This window comes from Dermacentor silvarum, chromosome 6, assembly GCF_013339745.2.
Source record: "Dermacentor silvarum isolate Dsil-2018 chromosome 6, BIME_Dsil_1.4, whole genome shotgun sequence".
NCBI lineage: Eukaryota > Metazoa > Arthropoda > Arachnida > Ixodida > Ixodidae > Dermacentor > Dermacentor silvarum.
The window spans coordinates 58,774,541-58,793,052 of NC_051159.1; the positions used below are offsets into that span (position 1 = coordinate 58,774,541).

The window sequence follows — 18,512 nt, forward strand, 5'->3', positions numbered from 1 at the left end:
GCTGAGCGAGCCTCAGTGTTCGTTTTCCACAAGCTTAGCCAGTGAATTTCTGGTTTTGTTGCCACTGACGCCGTCGGTACATATATCTATTGTATTTCAAAGTCGACGATGCTAACACGCTTGCTTTGGAAAACCGGCAAGAAGGTTGTAGCATTCATATTTCTACGTAGCACAATCATCAAGTGGCGCTTTATATGTTCAATTTCGAAACCTCATGCTCGCACATTTGTTGACTACGTACAAGCCAACCGGGAAAGGGGGGGGGGGGTTATTCTGGGTGCTATTACAATGCTCCAAGGCAGCTAGCGCCAGATGTGGCCCTAGAGATGGCTTTTATTCCATAATAACCAAATGTTTCAACAAAGCCTTCATAGGAACTGTTCTATTTTCACATTTGTTTTGTACCGCAGGGACAACACATTCATGTGTTTCATATATATGCATCCTCCTCAAGCTTAGGTGTTTCGCTCTGTCCACCCTCACTAACTGGTCTAAATATATTGTCTCGCCTCATGGGCTCAAAAGTGGAGGACCATATGAAAGTTGCAAAAACTCGGTGGAAGCATTGGAAGTAGAGCCTGGCAGAGTGAATAACATGCAACACGTAGTAAATTTTTGTTGCCAAAAACTTATGGCAGGTTTCAGCCTTTCCGAAAATAGATAGTCGGTGTGAAACGAATGTCTGAGCGTAACTTTCAACGCCGAAACCAATTCTTTCCAATAGTGCACGCTGAATATGCGTATAGTGGCACGCCAAGATACTTTGGCGGAACGTCAGTCCACTTAATGCCTGCAAACTGTTCTGGCTTATGACACCATGAGCCGAACCATAAGCCTAAGGTTTTCGAGGAGTTCATTCATGCTCCTGATCCGCTGCCAAATTTCTCTACTGTAGCCACAACCTTTTCAACACTGGGCTTATCCCTGCAGAAAAACACTAGATCATCTGCGTAAGCTAACACCTTTACCTCATTACCCAGTATCTTGAAGAAATGGATGCAACTTGACTTAATTACGCTTAAGCATAGCGATGATTTGCCAATGTGATTGGTCTGTAGCTTTCAACAAAACGCAGTTTTTCTATATCTGAGCTTTTTGGAATTAAAACTGTGTGTATTTTGCAAGAAGATTGCGGAAGGGCGTCCACCTCTAAACTCGTAATAAATATATCCAATAATATCGGACTGATAATTCCTTTGAACGCTTTGTAAAATTCACTTGAAATCTCATCAGGGCCGGTTATTTTCGATAAAGGCAGCTGATCAGCTAAATTTCTTGGATGGTAAGAGTACCATTGACGAATGTACACTCATCATTCTGTAAAGGGGCGCTGTAACGTAAACTTATTCCAAACTGTTTTATTCCAATCTCCTGACGTCAAATTTCCGTAACCAGCGACGCAAGCATCGGGCGGTGACCCGCAGCGTTGTCTGAACAACCCAATAAAACACTTTCCTGGTTTATAGGAGGTCACCTTTGTTCGCTTTCAAAACCATTAACATTGCCTACACACGGCGGTTTGTCTTATCTAATTGGCTGGCAAGAGGCGAGAAGCACGTTCTAGTGGAGAGTGTTTGGATGGGGCCGAGCCAGCAGAGTGAAAATAGATAACCGCATGAAGAGGGTGGTGCCGGCTTCTCCGATTGGTCCGCTTCGCCTTAATTAGCTTGCGGTGGCTGGTCGAAAATCGCGGCGGCGTGCAACGGAAGGATAAGAATGCCGCTAAAACGGATCCTCAGCAAGGGAGAGTTGGCAGAGTGATGTAGTATACGTGCCGAAAGGACTCGATAACGTTTTACTGCCACGCAAAAAGGTTTATCATGCGCAAATAAATACATGCTCACCGGCAGAGGCGAGTAGCGAGGGTCTGAGCGATCGGCGGGCAGCCATCTTCCATTCCTTTCGGAACGGGGCAGTCTCTGGCTATTCAGAAAAGTTTTCAGGTTTGTTCGGCATATTAATAATTTTTTTTTAGCGTACGCGTCACTTTTACGCGGTAATTTCTCGCGGTTTTGTGAGGTAGCCTCACAGGCAGGCGAAGTGGGCTCATGCCGAAATCATTGGACCAATCGCAGAGGGCTAATGGTGGAAATCAGGAATAATTATTTTTTTTGTGCGGTTTAATCATGCATAATCAGTGTGCACAGGTTATATCAGATGGAGAGCTATCGCGGTTTTCGTGACGTTGCGTGACAGGCAGGCGAAGTTGGGAGTGACCCGAAAATGTTTTGAGCAGTCGTGGTGGGATGATTGCAGAATTCAAATAGAAAAGTTTGGAATAGCTTTACGTTATAGCGCCCAAGGGTTTTACAAGAGACACACGACTCTCTGGGACTTCCGCATAATGATCTTCGGGAGGGCCACTAAATAAAGCCGTGTAGTAACTTTCAAACTGAAATTATGTCATTCGTATTTGTTACAAGACTACTTTTGGAGTATATTTCCGGAATTACTTTTGAAATAGCGTGACGTCACTCATCAAGTAAAGCTTAACGTGTTGGCTGTTCAGAGTGTAGAGCACGCCTGCTTCGAGATCGAACTCGCGCACCTCGGTAACGCAGTGCGTCATACTTTCGTAACTCACATTTAATATTTTGTGTGTCATCTATGTAAGTGCCTGGAACTTCGCATTCCATCTCGTATATTCCACTTAGGCTCCTAAAAAGTGTTTTTTCTTCATTATTTCTATAAAATGCTTTCACCGATCCCATTTCTATAGCCAACGTTCGAACCTCTGGCTTAAAGAGTTCCCAAGCAGCAAATAATGCATCTTTACGTGTGGCAAATAGTGTCTCGTTTCTTCTTTTTTCGCGATATATACTTCACATCCTATATTTAGGTCATTCATGCAAGTCACACTTGTTGATGCTTTACCTTATTTAGTTGCTTCTTCAAATTTTTCTTCGCGTTTATGCTTGTGGGGGTTCATGCAATATGCTTATACGGCGGTTCGTTTCCTGACAGTTCCGTTTTCCACTGAATACTTCTACTCCGTGCCGCGTCAAAGGTTATACAAAGATTTACTGTCCATGCTATTTCCACCACCATTTTACCGATCACTATACATTGAATGACCAGGCCACGACGTACTAAAATGAGTTCGTGAAAGGTATATATCCCTATGCTGCAAAACATTGTTTTATAAACTTCATAGTGAAACTTTATCGGTAAAAACATGGCTACAGAAAAAGGGTATCTCTGTGTCTTCTGTTCACTGTCGTCTTTGTGATTTGCCAGAGACAACTGAGCACTGCTTTATTGGCTGCAAAGACGCCATTTTATTTTGGGATATCCTCCAACGGACTCTAAAGAAAGAACTTGAAATCAGCCCCCATACTGCGCGGTACCTGCTGCCGACCTATGGTGACAATGCACCTTTCGACATTGGTTTTTCTCATGGTAATGCACAGTTTGTGGAAGGCGCGAATGATGGACCACAACGCCGAACCGGTTGTACCTACAAGGGTGAATTTCATCCAGATGTCTGTGCACCTAAAACATGTTTATGATGGGCTTGATGTTCAACCGAACTGGTACCCCATTTCGGTGAGGTGCTTAGCCTTACCACCCTTTCAAAGCGGAACCATCATACCACTTAATGTATGAACAGTAGCTCTTTTGTTTTTCAGTGTGTGACTGTCATTGTGCCCTCCATTCTATGACTATGCACAATTGGGGAGTGTTTTATTGAATTACTTGTTAATGTAATAAGTACCATGAAAGAAAATAAAGTCGGTGTTTAGCTCTGTGGGTGAGACACTCGGCTTCTGAGCATGGGGTCCCAGGTTCGAAGCTCACTACCGCCGACGTTTTATTCCCTTCGTCAAATTAATTTTGTTTTATAAATTATTTCTTCGATTCGCCTTACGTGACAGACGAACATGATTCCTCGTTTAAAAGGCAAGGAAATGCGTACGCATTTAAAGGAATGAAGGTAGGAAGGAAAGAAACAACACGCCACGATTCGTTCGAAAGCGCCTTTCCGGCAGGGGAGCGCGCCCCACTGCACGAGCACAATTATACAGGGACGATACAATTTTCGCCTGGAATACGTTTTTCCCAGCGCTCTACACCAAGATGCACACTTAGCCGTGCCAACACTTTCCGTCGGCCGCAGTCGTCCATGAGAAGCGGACGCTAATTAAGTGGGGTTTGCAGAGTTTGGTAAAATAAGCACTCACCGCTGTAGAGATCTCGAGTGCGGCGGCTCTCGAAAGTCGCGGCTGCGGGAAACATGACCTGCATGCCGAGTGAATGCGCAACGTAGCTCTCTACCTGCCCGGTCGCGTGTAATGAATGTGACTATTTTAGCGAAGACTATATTTACTTGCACACATAATGCAGGGACTCTTCTTCGAATGCACCGAAGCAGCACATATGGAGAAACAAGCTTTCGGAGATTCGCAACCGGTATCGTACCTGCGCGTTCGAGTTTGGTCAAACAGACGGAACTTACCCGATGCACGAGGTGGTCCTTTGATCTGCCTCTGCGCGCATGCATGTATCGGTGGAGCGCCCGGGCAATTCGCATAAGATAGCCGCTTCTATCGAGCTGCGAGCACGGAGAAGGCCGAGTAGCGATCGGATCTACAGTGGCTGGCTCAGTTTTCGAAAAGTGCGGCCGCAGATCCTTGCTGCGGCCGAGTTTCGCGTGGCGCTCGCTCGCTCATTTGGATGGCCGGTCGTCGAGGACGGTGCGGAACGGTGGACTGCTCGCTCGAGTAGCGAGGTCCACTGCTTTGTGTGCACACCGCCCGAAGCAAACCGCATCGAGTGTGTGTGTATGTGTGTCCGTGTGCGCACATACCGGAGTATACACGTGTACGGAGAGCAAAGTGATCGTAACTAAGTTGGTGGCTGCAGTCGGGGATACAAAGCCACTTGTGAGCACGCACGGGGTGCTTGCTCGCTCCTCTTGGCGAGCCGACATAGAGAGGGCTCCCTTTTCATCCGTAAACGCGGGGCTGGACCGCGTATGGTGCGAGTGGTCCAATTAATTACTGTACCTCGGCCAGCCGCGCTTCGAGCGGGTGCGGATTCTTTTTTTTTTTTCTTTTTCTGGCTTTGTCTATAGTGAGAGCATGAATCATGATCAGTGGGGTAGTCATTGTGCGACTGCGTCCAGGGACAATAACAGCAGCACAGAAAGAAAATGCGAGAGGATTCCCTTTACTTCCATGTAACACGGGCAGCCAGAATCTAAAAAACGCATACGAAAACGCAAACTTAAACGAGAACAACTGAGGACACAGAGGTAGAGGGACACGGCACGAGCGCTGTCTAACGACTGTAGTTTCTTGAACAAAACGCTTGAAAAAGAAAACACACGAAAGAACCAACAGCCTGCGTGAGCAGAAGTTATAAATCACTGGAAATAGTTATTAAGGAAGTCCGTTTTGCAATATAACAAATCGATAGATGGCTCAGATACACAATCATCGCGTAACCTTTTTATATGGAAGGCTTCAGCAAGTTCACGAGCCCTTCTGTCTTAGTGCTTGGTGTTGATATCAGTTCTTTTGAAGTAAGGCCAGCACCCACGTGCATGACCTACAATGAGCTGAAAGATGAGATGTCGGCGTTCCTTTTAAGGCATTCTTATGCTGGTGAAGGCGCTCATTGGCGCAGTTGCTCGTCTGCCCAATGTAGGCTTTTCCACAAGTGAGAGGAATTCGATAAATTACGGCAACGGCACAAGGCCGTCCGAGAGCCTGGAATTCGGGTGGGTATACAAAACGCGTAGGCGCGAAGGTTAAGGCGGGCGGTGTACGTCACCACCGGCTGATTTTCCTGTTGTCTACCACCACTGCCACGTCCCTCCCGGCTTTCTGAAAAAAATTTCCGTTGCTCAACTGGTGACCACGCACACAGTGGTGGGCACGCTCTGTGATCGATATAACTGCCTCGCTCCATGTCTGTTTATACCTGCCGCATGGCGGTTGCGCTGCAAATCACGACGCTGGTGCATTTTGCGGAAGGAGTGTGTAATTACAACCACGCCAATGGCAAATAATATGCTTGCATGTACAGTTTATCATCGAGTTCGGAGGTGGAAGCTCCGAACTCTGATCCAGACGGTTCGACAGTCGGGATGATACTCCAGAAGACTAACGATAGGCTAAATTTTGACATGTTGTAGCCGGATAGTAAACCGGGATTCTTTCTGTATAAACGTCCGCCATTTTACCCACTACTAACACCCGCCATTCCTATGTTTCTTTCTCTCTTTTCAATCAGTCAATATCCAACGTCTTAGCGATGTTTAAGGCACGGCTAAAAAAGCCTGTAGAAGCCTGCATGTTGTCTGTCATGTTGTCCCTTCTTAGTGGTTTCAAGGACAAACGACTACGTTCTTTGTCACTATCTTCTAGGATGGAACTCAGTGGATTGACAAAAGGAGCGAAAGACTAACATTAAAAGTGCACACAGGGCTGAAGGTGTACCCTGGCTAATGTCTGCCTCCGAGCTTTTGGGGTAATACAATGTTCGCTGATTTCGCTACTACAGCCAAGAGACTTCTTCAATGGGAGCTGTGCTTTAGTGTCCGCAGGGCTCCTTCGAAATAAACAACAGTCAATCTATTTCATGCCCCCGTTCACGTGTGTTTGCATGTGCGTGTGTCTTTACTATGCGCTGCGTAATGCGTGAAATCTCATCGCTGTTCACATATTGTGGAGGCTGAGGCCGCATGCAGTGTGCAGCATTAGCCGAAATTGCGCGCGACGCTATTCTTGTGGACAAAATGGCGTGCGCACTCAAGAACCGCCGTTAGAGCAATTCATCTCAACAATCAAGAGAAGGCAGTACGTGTGCACGCAGCGCAGTTTGAAAGAGAAAGTGCGGTCTGCAGCATGACGGCTGTACACGTAGCCACTGCGGCATGAACTCAAAAAAAAAAAAAAAAATACTCTCGCCGAATGCCACAAGCACACGCGCACGCTGCAAGAGAAATAAAGGGACTCGCGTAAGAAAACGCTGCTTTGTTTCGCCGTGAGCCCCGCGAAAGCCCCGGCCATTTTCGGTTTGCAGAATCCGGCAGGCCGTCTTTACCCTCAGCTGACGGGTCTTGCCGTGTAAGCCTATTAATATCGTTTCGGGACCCCTGGTTGCTGTCGCACGGCATATATATAATCTCGAATCTAGAGAAGGAAAAGAAGGCAAGGAAAGAAAAAAAGGATTAAACGCTGCGTCTCTCTCTCTCTCTCCCGCACAATATCCGCGCAATGAGGGCAATCTTCTTTTCCGGCACGCTGCCTCCCGAACTCTCAGCCTCTCGAATCTCGTAAATCTGCGACGGCGGACGCCGTTTCCGCGCAGCCGTTGCAACAGGCACTCGACTCAGCCCACGCATTTTAGGCTGGAACCCCGGGTTCTCCTTCTGTGGCCATTCCGAGAGCCCCGCAGCTCTTGCAATGAGCGAAATATTTCACTGCGCCCAGTAGCTCCCAATCTTGGCTGCTGCTCCAGCCACCCTTCCCCTTTCTTTCACTCTCTCGACATGGTGCTTCTGTTTTTCCCGGCATTTACTTGTATTCTGTTCCGGCCTACATCACACTTGCTGCCCTGTTCCCTCCAGAATCGGTTTCGCTTTCTTTATTTATTCAAAGAAGCGAATTTCCTTTCCAGCTCTTCCTTACGCGCGTGCACTTTAATAGCCGACCCGTCACGGGAACTTGCATTCCTGCATTCCCCAGCAGTTCACTGTGGTCGTTACGGAGCGTCTTGTGCTACAAGCATCGGGCACAACCGATCACACGCCACACAAAGCTGCCAAATAATGCAATGTCCAAGCATGAATGTGATTCACGGAAGTGCACTGTTTCTTCGTAATGTCGTTCTGTATAATTCGATTGATTCTTGTTTACGACACCAACATTTATGAGTTGGGAATCCAGGTTTCTTTATCACATCATGCTCAAATGCCTCGGCAGCTTAGATAAAGTAGATAAAGATAAAGTATATAAAAAAGATCGATTCTACAACCTTGGGGCTTTGATCACCTTCCCACTGTACTTGCTTCTGATATTTAGTAATCAAGCACCGGTGCAACAGTAACTACCTTTTTTTTCGAAAACTTCTTCCAGGGAGCGCATTTAGACGCAGGAAGGCTCGAGCTTATGTATCTGTAATCGCAGTGCTTAGTAATGCTTATATCTCATGGTGACAGTCTGCTAAGTATCAGCAACGGTTAGAACCAACAAACCGATAAGACAAAGCAAAAGTAAGGAAAACGTTCAACACACACAGAACCAATCTTCTGGCAAAGCTACATAAGCTTACTAGCCAAGCTGGATCGACCCATGCGCCAGCATCCCGGTGCAATTCCTCGCGGTGTCAGCGCGATGTCGCAGGATGGATGCCGCCTTCGCGACTCTTACACGGTGCGATGTGCCAATCTCCAAAACAAAGTGCACCTTCACTCAGGCGTTTTCGTGTCTCTGTCGTGCGCAGGTCAAGCTCTTCGGCATGGACAGCAGACAAGGCCACAGAGATAGACGAGGGGCAGCGAACGAGAGACACGACAGAGAATGCACGGTTAGGGCGATAGCCAGGTCGTCACCGCCAGCAGTCGTAAAAAACACCGAGAACGGGCGTGTACGACACGAGATGGTCCCGCGAGTTCAAAGCCGCTTTTACACCTGCCGCTTTTATCGGAGCAGGTCCGTGCACCCATTAATGGCTCTTCTTGCGTCTATCTCATCTCACTCGGTTACCGCTGCAGCATCGACGGACCAAGGTGCACAGCGACGATCCCCCACTTTCCCCTTCAGCTTTGGAAAACGTACACAACACACGCTTTCGGAATTTCTAATTCCAATTATGCGCATGTCCTCGTCGTGGAATCCGTGCCTGGAACGAAACGCCGTAAAACAGCCCTCGTGCGCTTCAGTTTCGTTTGTGGGCAAGCACGATCAAGTTTACGTTTGCGTGTATGTGTGTGCGTGTGTGTGAAGAGAGAGATAGAGCGCATGTCCGTTCCGCTGCGTCAGATCTGGAGAGCAGATCTTACGCATCTGGCGTAAAATTCCCGATGGCAGGTTTTCTCGCTTAGCTCTTTTTATCTTTTAGTTCTTTCCACGTCTTTCGTTACACTCCCTCGCTCTTTCTATTTCATAGCTTTAGTCGATATCTGAGCCTTCGAAAAGAGGAGTACCAGCGCAGATGAACGTAAAGCGCATCCCAATCAACGGTGTAAATTCAACGACCACACTTTACGCGCGCACCGAACGTCACTGATTTTTATGTTCCCGACAGAAAATGTGACAATGCCCGTATTTTCACGCCTGGAGTGGTCGTGAATTCCTGCCAGTTTATGCGAAGTCGCACTTATCGGAGCATTGCAGCGAAGCCCTCTAGCTTCGATAGTGCGGGGCTATATAACGTTGCGTCGTGTCCGCAGCTGTCCATCTGCGAAAAATAAGCTGAAAATTGCGCTATAGTATATTGCATGTTGGGTTCGATTGAGACTGGTAGAATATTTGATGGTGAAATACGTTTCGTTATGTTCAACGTACACGGGGAATGTGAAACAATTATCTAATTAAAATGATATAATACTCCATCGTGACACTGTATTGACCAAGGGAAAGATAGAGTAAGTTGGGCCGATAAAACAGAAAAATGAACTTGTCGTTAAGGAACATGACTAAATGGCCAAAACCTCGGATATAAATAGCGTGAGAACAGATCGCATCTAATTCATGCGTGACGAGCGCACGTAATAATGGGAAATGCAGTAAGGCGTTCTCAATAATCTTATCTTGCTTTAGCAATCAGTAAAACACAAAAAAATTAATAAACAGAAAACGAAAAAAAAAATCTCCAGCCCTTCCCCTATCGAGAAAATCGGGGTAGTCGAAGCTTGTGTGTGTATCTAATCTTCGTAGTGATTTTCTTTCTTTCTTTCTCTCTCTCTTTCTCTCTCCCTTCTTTCTCTCTCTCTTCATTTCTTTCTCTCTTTATCTCTTTCTATATCTCCTTCTTCCTTTCTCTCTCTCTCCTTCTCTCTCTTCCTTTATCTCTCTCTCTATTTCTTTCTTTCTCTATTCTTCTTTCTCTCTCTCTCTCTGTCTCGCTTTCTTTTTAATTCTCTGTCTCTCTCTTTCTTTCTTTGACCTTCGTGGTGATTTCTATCGTTCTTTCTCTCTCTCTCTTTCTGTATTCTTGCTCTCTTCTCTTCCTTTTTCGTCCCTGTCATGTGCCAATGAGTTCTGCACTATCGCCAGGATCGGCCCACTTTTCAGCGTGGCACCGCCACCGCTACCACCACCACCACCACCGCCAACACTAAGTCTTGTGAGCCTATAAAGCTTCGCTTAAAAAGCTTGGCGTCGAGTGACAATTTTAAGTAGCCAATCAGCGAATTGATGCGATTTTTCAACTTTCAGCTGTCAATTCCACGAGATAAAGGTATCTGAAACTGTGACCGCGGAGTTGCACCTCATCCGGGCCAGAAATAAAGTGAGCCCAGATTATAAAGAACATTAAAAATACACCTCAGGTCAGGGCGTAAAGTCATACTTCAACTTGCAAGTTGCTTTCCGGGGAACATCATCGAAACGACTTTGGAAGACAGCGCCATGAATCAATGCGTTCGTCCTTATGCAGAGAAGAAGAAAAAATTGAAGGACGCTTAATCTTCGCCTTCAAAAGTGGAACTTGATAGCATTAAAAGATCCTTGACTGTTTCTCACACTTCCCGGCAACTGCAGCTTATGTAACCCTAATGTTTACCGGAAAACGCTGGCGGTTAACGATATATGCACGAAGGCGCGCTTTCTGGTAGAAACGCGGCCTCTTTCGTGGGCCAGCCTCCTTTTATTTTTTGCACCTCTAATATTTCAGCCTGAGAAGACTTAGCATAAAAGGCATACGGCACCTAAAAATTTTCTGTCAAAACTGTTTCCCCGCCCCCCATTGTCCTCCTATTTTGAGCCGCTGCAATTTGTGCATTTGCACTCTGCACTGTATAAGTTCGTCTCGATGTGCGTGCTCTTTTCCTTTTAAAAGGTACGGGTCTGGACCCTAGGCTATGAGTTGACCTGCACATTATGTGAAGTTGCCTCTCCCACTGTTCTAGTCGCCACCCATGTTTATTTTTCTTTTCTTTCTTTTTTTCCCTTCCACCGTAGTGGCGTATGATGTGGATGGCATCGAGCTGGTAAGTCTGAGGGTGCAGGATCGAATCCCTGCTGCGGCGGCCGCATTTTGATGGGGGCGAAATGCAAAAACGCCTGTGTATCGCGCATTGGCTGCACGTTAAAGAACCACAGGTGGTCCAGATTAATCAGGAGTCCCCCTACGGCGTGCCTGACAATCATGTCGTGGTTTTAACACGTAAAACCCCAGAACTTATTTTTTTAGTTTCTTTTTCACTTCCCCTCCGCCCCCCCCCCCCCCCCCGCCTCCCCAGAGTAGATTATTTGGCTAGAGGAATTTGCCTCGGACCAAGCTCAGTACCCTTCACATCATTAAACTTTTCTCTCTCTTTCGGGCCACTCACCGGCGAGCTCGACGCTGGCGTTCCGTGACCGGGCCGTGCCCAGCGCGTTGGCTGCCGTGCACCAGTAGAGTCCCGTGTCCTGTTCCCGGCGGCTGTGCTGCACTTGTAGGAAGAAGAGCTGTCCTTCGGGGAGGACCATGCGCGTGGCCGAGTCGCGAACTTGCTTCCCGTCGTGGAACCACGTGATGCGCGGAGGAGGGTCGCCGTCCGCGCCAGCACCGGAGCGTCACCGGCTCGTGCTTGCGGACCACCACGTCCACCGGCTGGTCCGTGATGCGCGGCGCGCGGCCACCGCCTCCTTCGCTGGACGCTGCATGATGTAGACACAAGGAATAGAGGAATCATAAGCAAGCGGCCTTTAGGCCAATACGACGATCGCTATAACGCTATCCCACACACGCAGGCATACGCGCACGCGCACGCACGTGCGCAAGATTTGCTGGGAAGAGTGTGGACGTCTGCATGTGAAAACGAAATCAGATGTACATGGTTTGAGTTGAAAAACATTGTGCTCGCAGGTTCTTCATTAACCAATTGAAACTTGCAGTATACATTCGCCTCAAGTGTTTGTCGTAACAGAAATGTTTCAAATCAACTGAGCTCTGGAAAGCGACAAAGCAAACGAACGGAGCTGTGTGCGAATACTTAGCATGAATGAATCCCTCCTGACAGAATAGAGAAACATCTGCTCTAAGCCGATTCTCTCAGTATTGTTGTCTTTAGCTACCTTGGGCTATATACTGAACGTGGACACCAGACAAGTTCTAGAAAAGTGCAATGCCGAGGAGGCGTTCTCTCATTTAGCGTGAACAAGAGAAAGACGGTAGGAGAGCGAAAGGAAGATCAAGGGTAAGGAGGTAAACCAGACGAGAATCTGGTTTGCTACCCTACATGGGGAAAACGGTAAAGGCTACAGAAAGAGTAAAAGTAGGAAAAGTGAACTCTTCGCGTACACAAGAGGATGCACTGTATAGGTGGCATCTCTGACCAGTGGACCCGAAATACTGCAGTCGCGCACCAATAGGCTCTCGTGCCTAATGCGTTTGCCGGCCACAGTTCCTGAATCTTCGTGACTTGAAGCGTTCCGGAGTGCAGCCTGTTCAACCCTGTGGATGTCATATCGAGGAAACGATGTGTGCTTGACAGTTTCCTAGCATCCACAAAATGTGCACGTTGGCCAGTCTTTCATTCGAGTACGGAAAGGATAGGCTTGTATACAAGAACACGTATGCATCTTACAGCTTGCATAACTTCCTAAGACCCCTTGTACAGTACATTGCACATTGCCTTTAAAATTTGTTCGAAATTCACTCGGAAGTGATTACGCAAAATATTCATTCTGGGTATAATGTGCGGTGCATGTGTAACTGTAAAGAAGTGGTTTACTCCTATTCTTGTCATCAACTTTCTAGAAATTTCACACTCAGTAGAGCTAGACCTCTGTGTCGTCGCAGACGGCCGAAGACAACCTTGAGGTGTGTTTCGAAACCACCGAGATTGCGTAAAAATACCGGATGCGGCAGCAACATCGCAATGTACTACACGTAGTTGCGTCTTCGTTTCTGCGTTTAAGCAATGAAATGAAATTTTTACCAAGAAAACATGAGCAGACGATGCAGATAGGTATTTTTCTCACATAAGAGGAGACGCAGCTTTTGACATCCAACCGTGGTACTAAATATTAAAAATTGTTTTTCAAGTGCATAACATAACAGTAGACATTAAAAACCACCTTGTAGGGCGATTATGTCCGATATTTGTATTCGTGTCTCAGGAGGATATTGAGTAACATTCCAGTAAAATTTCTCTTCGGTGCATACAACGGACTACGCACGTGCAACCAATCAATATTTAGTAATTGACACAGAACACTTTAAACTAAGCAATATTTTGAGCTCTTAGTCGAAAGCGCTGCCACGCATAAATGTAACTGCAGTTCTTAAAGGGGCCCTGAACCACCCCTCGGGCTCGGTGAAAAAAAGTTGCCGCAGTTTCACCCGAAAGGCGAAGCATCAATTGCGATAGCAACTTAGTAGAGAGCTATACGGAGTAAGGATAGTAGTTTTATCCGCTGTACAAACTTGGACATGCAGCAGCACCGGCAACACACAGCACTGTTGTCGACGCCGTCGGCGTTTTGCCCGCGTTCGCACAAAATGCGTGCGGCGTTGGTGACTGTTGCCGGAGCCTCTGATATAAATAGGCACTTGGTGCCGCAGCTAAACGTCGCCTCCCTTCCCTGCACCTCCCCCCCCCCCCCCCCCCCACGGCCTTTCGTGCGTCAGAAGAAGGCGCGTTTGCTCTACATATATGGTGATTGTAAAGGAGGAAAGAGACGCCTACTTCTGCAGCCCTTACGGGAGCACGGCACAGAACGCGCGTTTGTTCTCCGCCGTGCGTTCACTCCCCGTGAAAGCGCGCGTCCCTCGCGCCCTTTCACTCGCACATACAGCGTTCGGCGGTTGGCGCTGAGCCGTGCTCCCTCAAGGGCTGCAGAAGATAGCGCCAACCTTTCCCTTTCCCTCAAGAACCACTTACCACCCGGCGACGATTTCATCTCCATTGACGTCATACGGAACCTCACGGCGACGGCGACGGCGACGGCGACGCCGACGGCAGAAATCTGCTTTGGAGTGTCCATATAATTGCTATCGCAATAATAAAATATAGCCCGCGGGTAGCATACACTGCCGGGAACATCTCAGTGAAATTGTGCTGTCGAACGGGGTGCGTGGAGCTCGCAAGCGGAGCGCGAAGTCACCTTTGTCTCAAATGCTCTCGTTTCAACAGAGGACATGATCCTCACTCTTTTCTGTGTGCTTCATTTCGTAATAAAGCATATTCCAATACGCGGCTGCTATTGGTCGCAGCATTCGGCTATACCGCGGCCGCCGCGGGGTGCCGGGACGAGTCCACTGGCTAAGAGCACTGCGGCTCGCTGAGGACGAAGGCGTTTAGCGTACGTTGAGCGCGTCATATAGGCACCAAAATCGAAGTCGTGCCGTCTACGTTAACATTTTAAACTGCGCGCCACGGTGACATTTCGAAGGCGGATCGTTGTGGCCCCGCCCCACTCCTCCGTAGCCTTCGCAGTGCGAGACATTGAAGAAGGAACGGGAGCACAGCGGAGGCCGTGTTTGATTGCCAATAACTCATTTTCTGCTGAACGCATTTAAGTAATTTTTGCGGCTAGGTATTTCTGAAATAGCATATTTCTCACTTCAAATGCTTTTCTCCACTTCAATAAAAGGTGGTTCAGGGCCCCTTTAATGTGCACTAGTGCGTTAATGTGCACTAAAGTGCGTTATTTCTAGTGAATGTAAGTTCTCCCTGACTCGGAACAATAAAAAGAAAACGTTAAGCGAGATCAATGTCATTTCTATGCCGTATCGTTCTTGCCCTATACTCTAAGGCTGCTGATACCGACGTGCTTCCAGACATGTAGTCCCGCCAAACTGCGCCTGGGGCAAACGCAGCCTCTTCGTGCCTTTTATCCTGCGCCAAAGACGTAGGCCAAACACCGAAAGCGGACGGACAGGCATGGCTAAAAGCAAACATGCACTGGAAAGGCTTAGCGGAGAAAGTTATAACTTGGAATGTTCCGTATTTCCTTATTCGATCGCAGCAGTATATGGAATAGTATACAGTAAACAGCGTGTATGAGCGCACGCGAGCGCTCTGATCAAATCGCGAACCTTTATTTGTTTCCGAAGCCCTCGGGGAAGAGGGAGAGAAATAGCAGAGTAAAAAGGCAGAGAGGCAGGGGAAAGTCGCAATCGTGCTACGCTGCTGCGAGGTCCCTGTGTACGCGTAAGCAACAATTTGTTTTTGCAGAAGTGGCGTTGACGTCACATTCCCCAGAGTAATAGTGTCGCCGTCTTGAGTGCTTGCAGGTATATTGCTACGAAGACGCCGGTGAATGGCTTCACACCTGCTGGCGAATGCGGCGATGAGAGCGCGGAGTTCTGAGCGCAATATCCGGTGGCTTGAGGCTCACTCTGATCTTCGAGGGTTTCGGATGTGCTTCGTCGGCGATATCGAAAGCAAACTGGGAATTTCCGAGGCGCTTGGGCCTTGGCGACCTGACAGACTCGCTCGCGTTGCGTTTTCTTTTTTATTTTGCTTTTGCACTGGCTGCTTCCTCACTTTCTGTGCACTTCTTCCCCTCATCACTCAAGTCCCCATGCTTAATCCTCGTGATCTGCATCTTTGCTCTAGTTTGTTGTCATTCGCAAAGCTCCTCGAGCAAGGAGATTCGCGATGGTAACACTGTTGCAAGTGCTATATTTACTCGATTGCTATGAAAACATGAGATCTAAAAGCGCAACGACCGTGCGATTCACTAGCAGCAGGGTTTATGAGATTGCTAGACGCCTTCGTGTTGTTTTTATATAGAGCATAATCGCAAAGGAAGCGTTCACGCAAGCCTGGAGGCGAGTTCGCCTGGAATAATTAAATCAGTGGTTGCACTAATAAAGAACGACTACAGCGGATGCTTATTCATAATGCGCTCTTTTTACAAGAGCATGATACGCAATGAGAGGTTCACGTCAAAACTGGGCACATGATTGGTATTTCGACATCACTGTTTTTCATCTGAAGGTTTTCGGTTACATGCTTGTTACCACGGAGCATGCTGTGTCCACATGATTCAGAACAAGGACAAGCGCAAATAAAGTTAAACATGTAATTGCACCTCAGCTCTCACTATTTTTTATCACATCGGTCTAAATCACGATCAGAGACTGATTTATTGGTCCGTAGCATGTTTAGCAAGCGGATAAGCACATGCCGTGTTACACTTTCAAGTAACGGTGCGGAAAAAAAATCGTTTCATTTCCTTTGCTCTGCAGCTCATGATAATAATCCGAGAAGCACACGCGGAATATAGTATGTGTGGCTGTCCGATGTTACTTAAGCATCTGTTATCGTAAGAAAAACCGAGAGACACGGCAGTCCGTGCCTATGGCGTGTAACTGAGCGCGTGCATCTTTACTGGAGAGGAGTCAATTCAGGGTTATGACCATGTTTTTTGATGCTGCCTAAGTGAACTGAGGTTTTCGCTTGTCGCCAAAAAAAGCACAAAGCAGTGGAAAAATTTAAAGCCCCTTTCTTAAAGAAAGATGGTTGAACGCGAAGCTTTCTCCCATGCAAACTCAATCAAAGCCAAAGTCCAAAGCCAACAACCACCCAACGAACCCAAGAAATGCTGAGCGACCCGATGTGGTGCATATGTGATTTGATTGCTTGTTTAGAATTGTATAAATATATATATTTCTGAACGTTGAAGTTGAATGAAGACGCATTTAGTTAAGTTCCATAGACTTTATTTTAAGATCATGTAGCCGTTGAGTACAGGCACACACTCACACTGTCACGGACGTCTCTACACTTGCACAGTATTGTCTTGTGATCGCTGTGGTAGACGGTCAGATGCTCTGACGTTGCCGTTACACGGGATCGACCTTGCGGGCACGATTCCGCTCGCGCTTACGCTGGCGTACGGCAGCGTTTTCTGCCATGCGGTGCACCCGCGGCCTACCCACGGTGACGGCCGGGAATTCATTACCTTACGCCCGTAATGTAATGCAAATATATACAGTTCGTCTGGGTAGCGTGGCGTTGCAGTTCCCATTGTTATTATTGGTACAGAGGTCAACACACTTCTCTACAACGCGCGAACCAAGTGAAGACGGCAAGTGGCACAAAATTGGTTGTATGTGAGGATGCGTGACTACATTTGCAGTTTCCATTGATTTCTCTCGACCTGGTCGTCGGCTTAAGCTTTAGTAGCATCTTTGGCCCTCAGGAGTGTGTTCTAGACAAGTGCGTTGACCTCTGTACAACTGCGAATGTAAACTGTAGTGTTCTACGATACGTATGTCGTGCGCCGTTGCTCTATTGTGTGCGCAGATGCGAAGATAGTTCAATTGTGTCAGTTGGTTTTCCTGCAGTGCGTTTTCGGCGCTCACGGACGCATCAGTGAGACATAAAAAGCATCGCTTAAAAAAAAGATAGAGAGACGGCGGGGGTGCTGACTAATCCACCACATTCTGTGGCCCCGTTGCTGCGGCAGTGGCATCGAGCACCGCGATGTGTCTCTAACAAGGAAACCGATAGCTCCGCCTCAACTCTTTCACAAAGCGAAACCGCAGGGGGAAAGCGGGAGAAGGCGTTAGAGTCGACGACGACGTCTGATCCATTTACGTTCATTTGAGCGTTAGCCTTCTTCGCCAAGCCAGCCAGTTTCCTCTTGGACGCAAGCAGAGCGGAGAAACTACAGGAAGCAAACTCTCCCCCCCCCTCCCCGGTCTCTCTCCTTCCCTTTCCCTTTTTACAACGAAGCTGTTAAGAGCTAACCATTCGATCGTCGCGTCCGGCACTAGAAAAAAAAATTACACCATCTTCCAGTAGGGGAACCCTGAGTAGTATGCGAAGCAGCCATGGGGTCGACTCAAGCTCCCATTACGCGAACCCTCTTTGCATCAGTAGCAGCTTCTCGGTAGCGTTGACGTTTCCTTTCGGCTTCGCGAGCCCGAAGTTCGGGATCGGCCTGTCGCCGCTGCCGTTTCGTAGCAGCGGCTCGAGCCCTCTTCTCCGTGGCGCTGTCCACGGCGCTGACACTGGCGTTGACGCTGGCGCTGTCCGTGGCACTCATGGCAGCGTTGCGGGATGAGAATGAGAGGAGCGGAGTGCGCGCGCGCGTCATTATACCGCGAGCTACAGTGGTGCCCCCCAGCGGAGTATGCAGCGCCTACCGTCGCGCCTCTAACCTAAGCTGCTTCGCATTATCGCGCGCGGAGCAGCAGGTGTTGCCATTCGTTGCGCAATCCGGAGAGGAGCATCGGAGAGGAGAGGAGGAATGCCGAAAGGAGAGGAGATGACACAAGGAGAAGAGGGGGAGGAGGATACGCATGCGCAGTGCGGGTGTGGACGCCGCACGGCGGAGGGAGGGACATAGCCCCGACCATAAGATGCTTCGCATCTAAAAACAACACTCATTGGCCGT

The 18,512-nt window shown here is 48.0% G+C and overlaps 1 protein-coding gene across 1 annotated transcript in view; it reads right to left on the reverse strand.

The window, feature by feature from the left end:
* Positions 1-11,657, reverse strand: part of LOC125946303 (roundabout homolog 1-like) — an 89,571-nt gene extending 77,914 nt beyond the window's left edge. The window contains exon 1 of the mRNA XM_049669017.1: positions 11,504-11,657. Coding sequence (XP_049524974.1) covers positions 11,504-11,642 — 139 coding nt within the window. The 5' untranslated portion in view covers positions 11,643-11,657. The remainder of the gene's footprint in view (positions 1-11,503) is intronic.
* Positions 11,658-18,512: the final 6,855 nt, after the last annotated feature.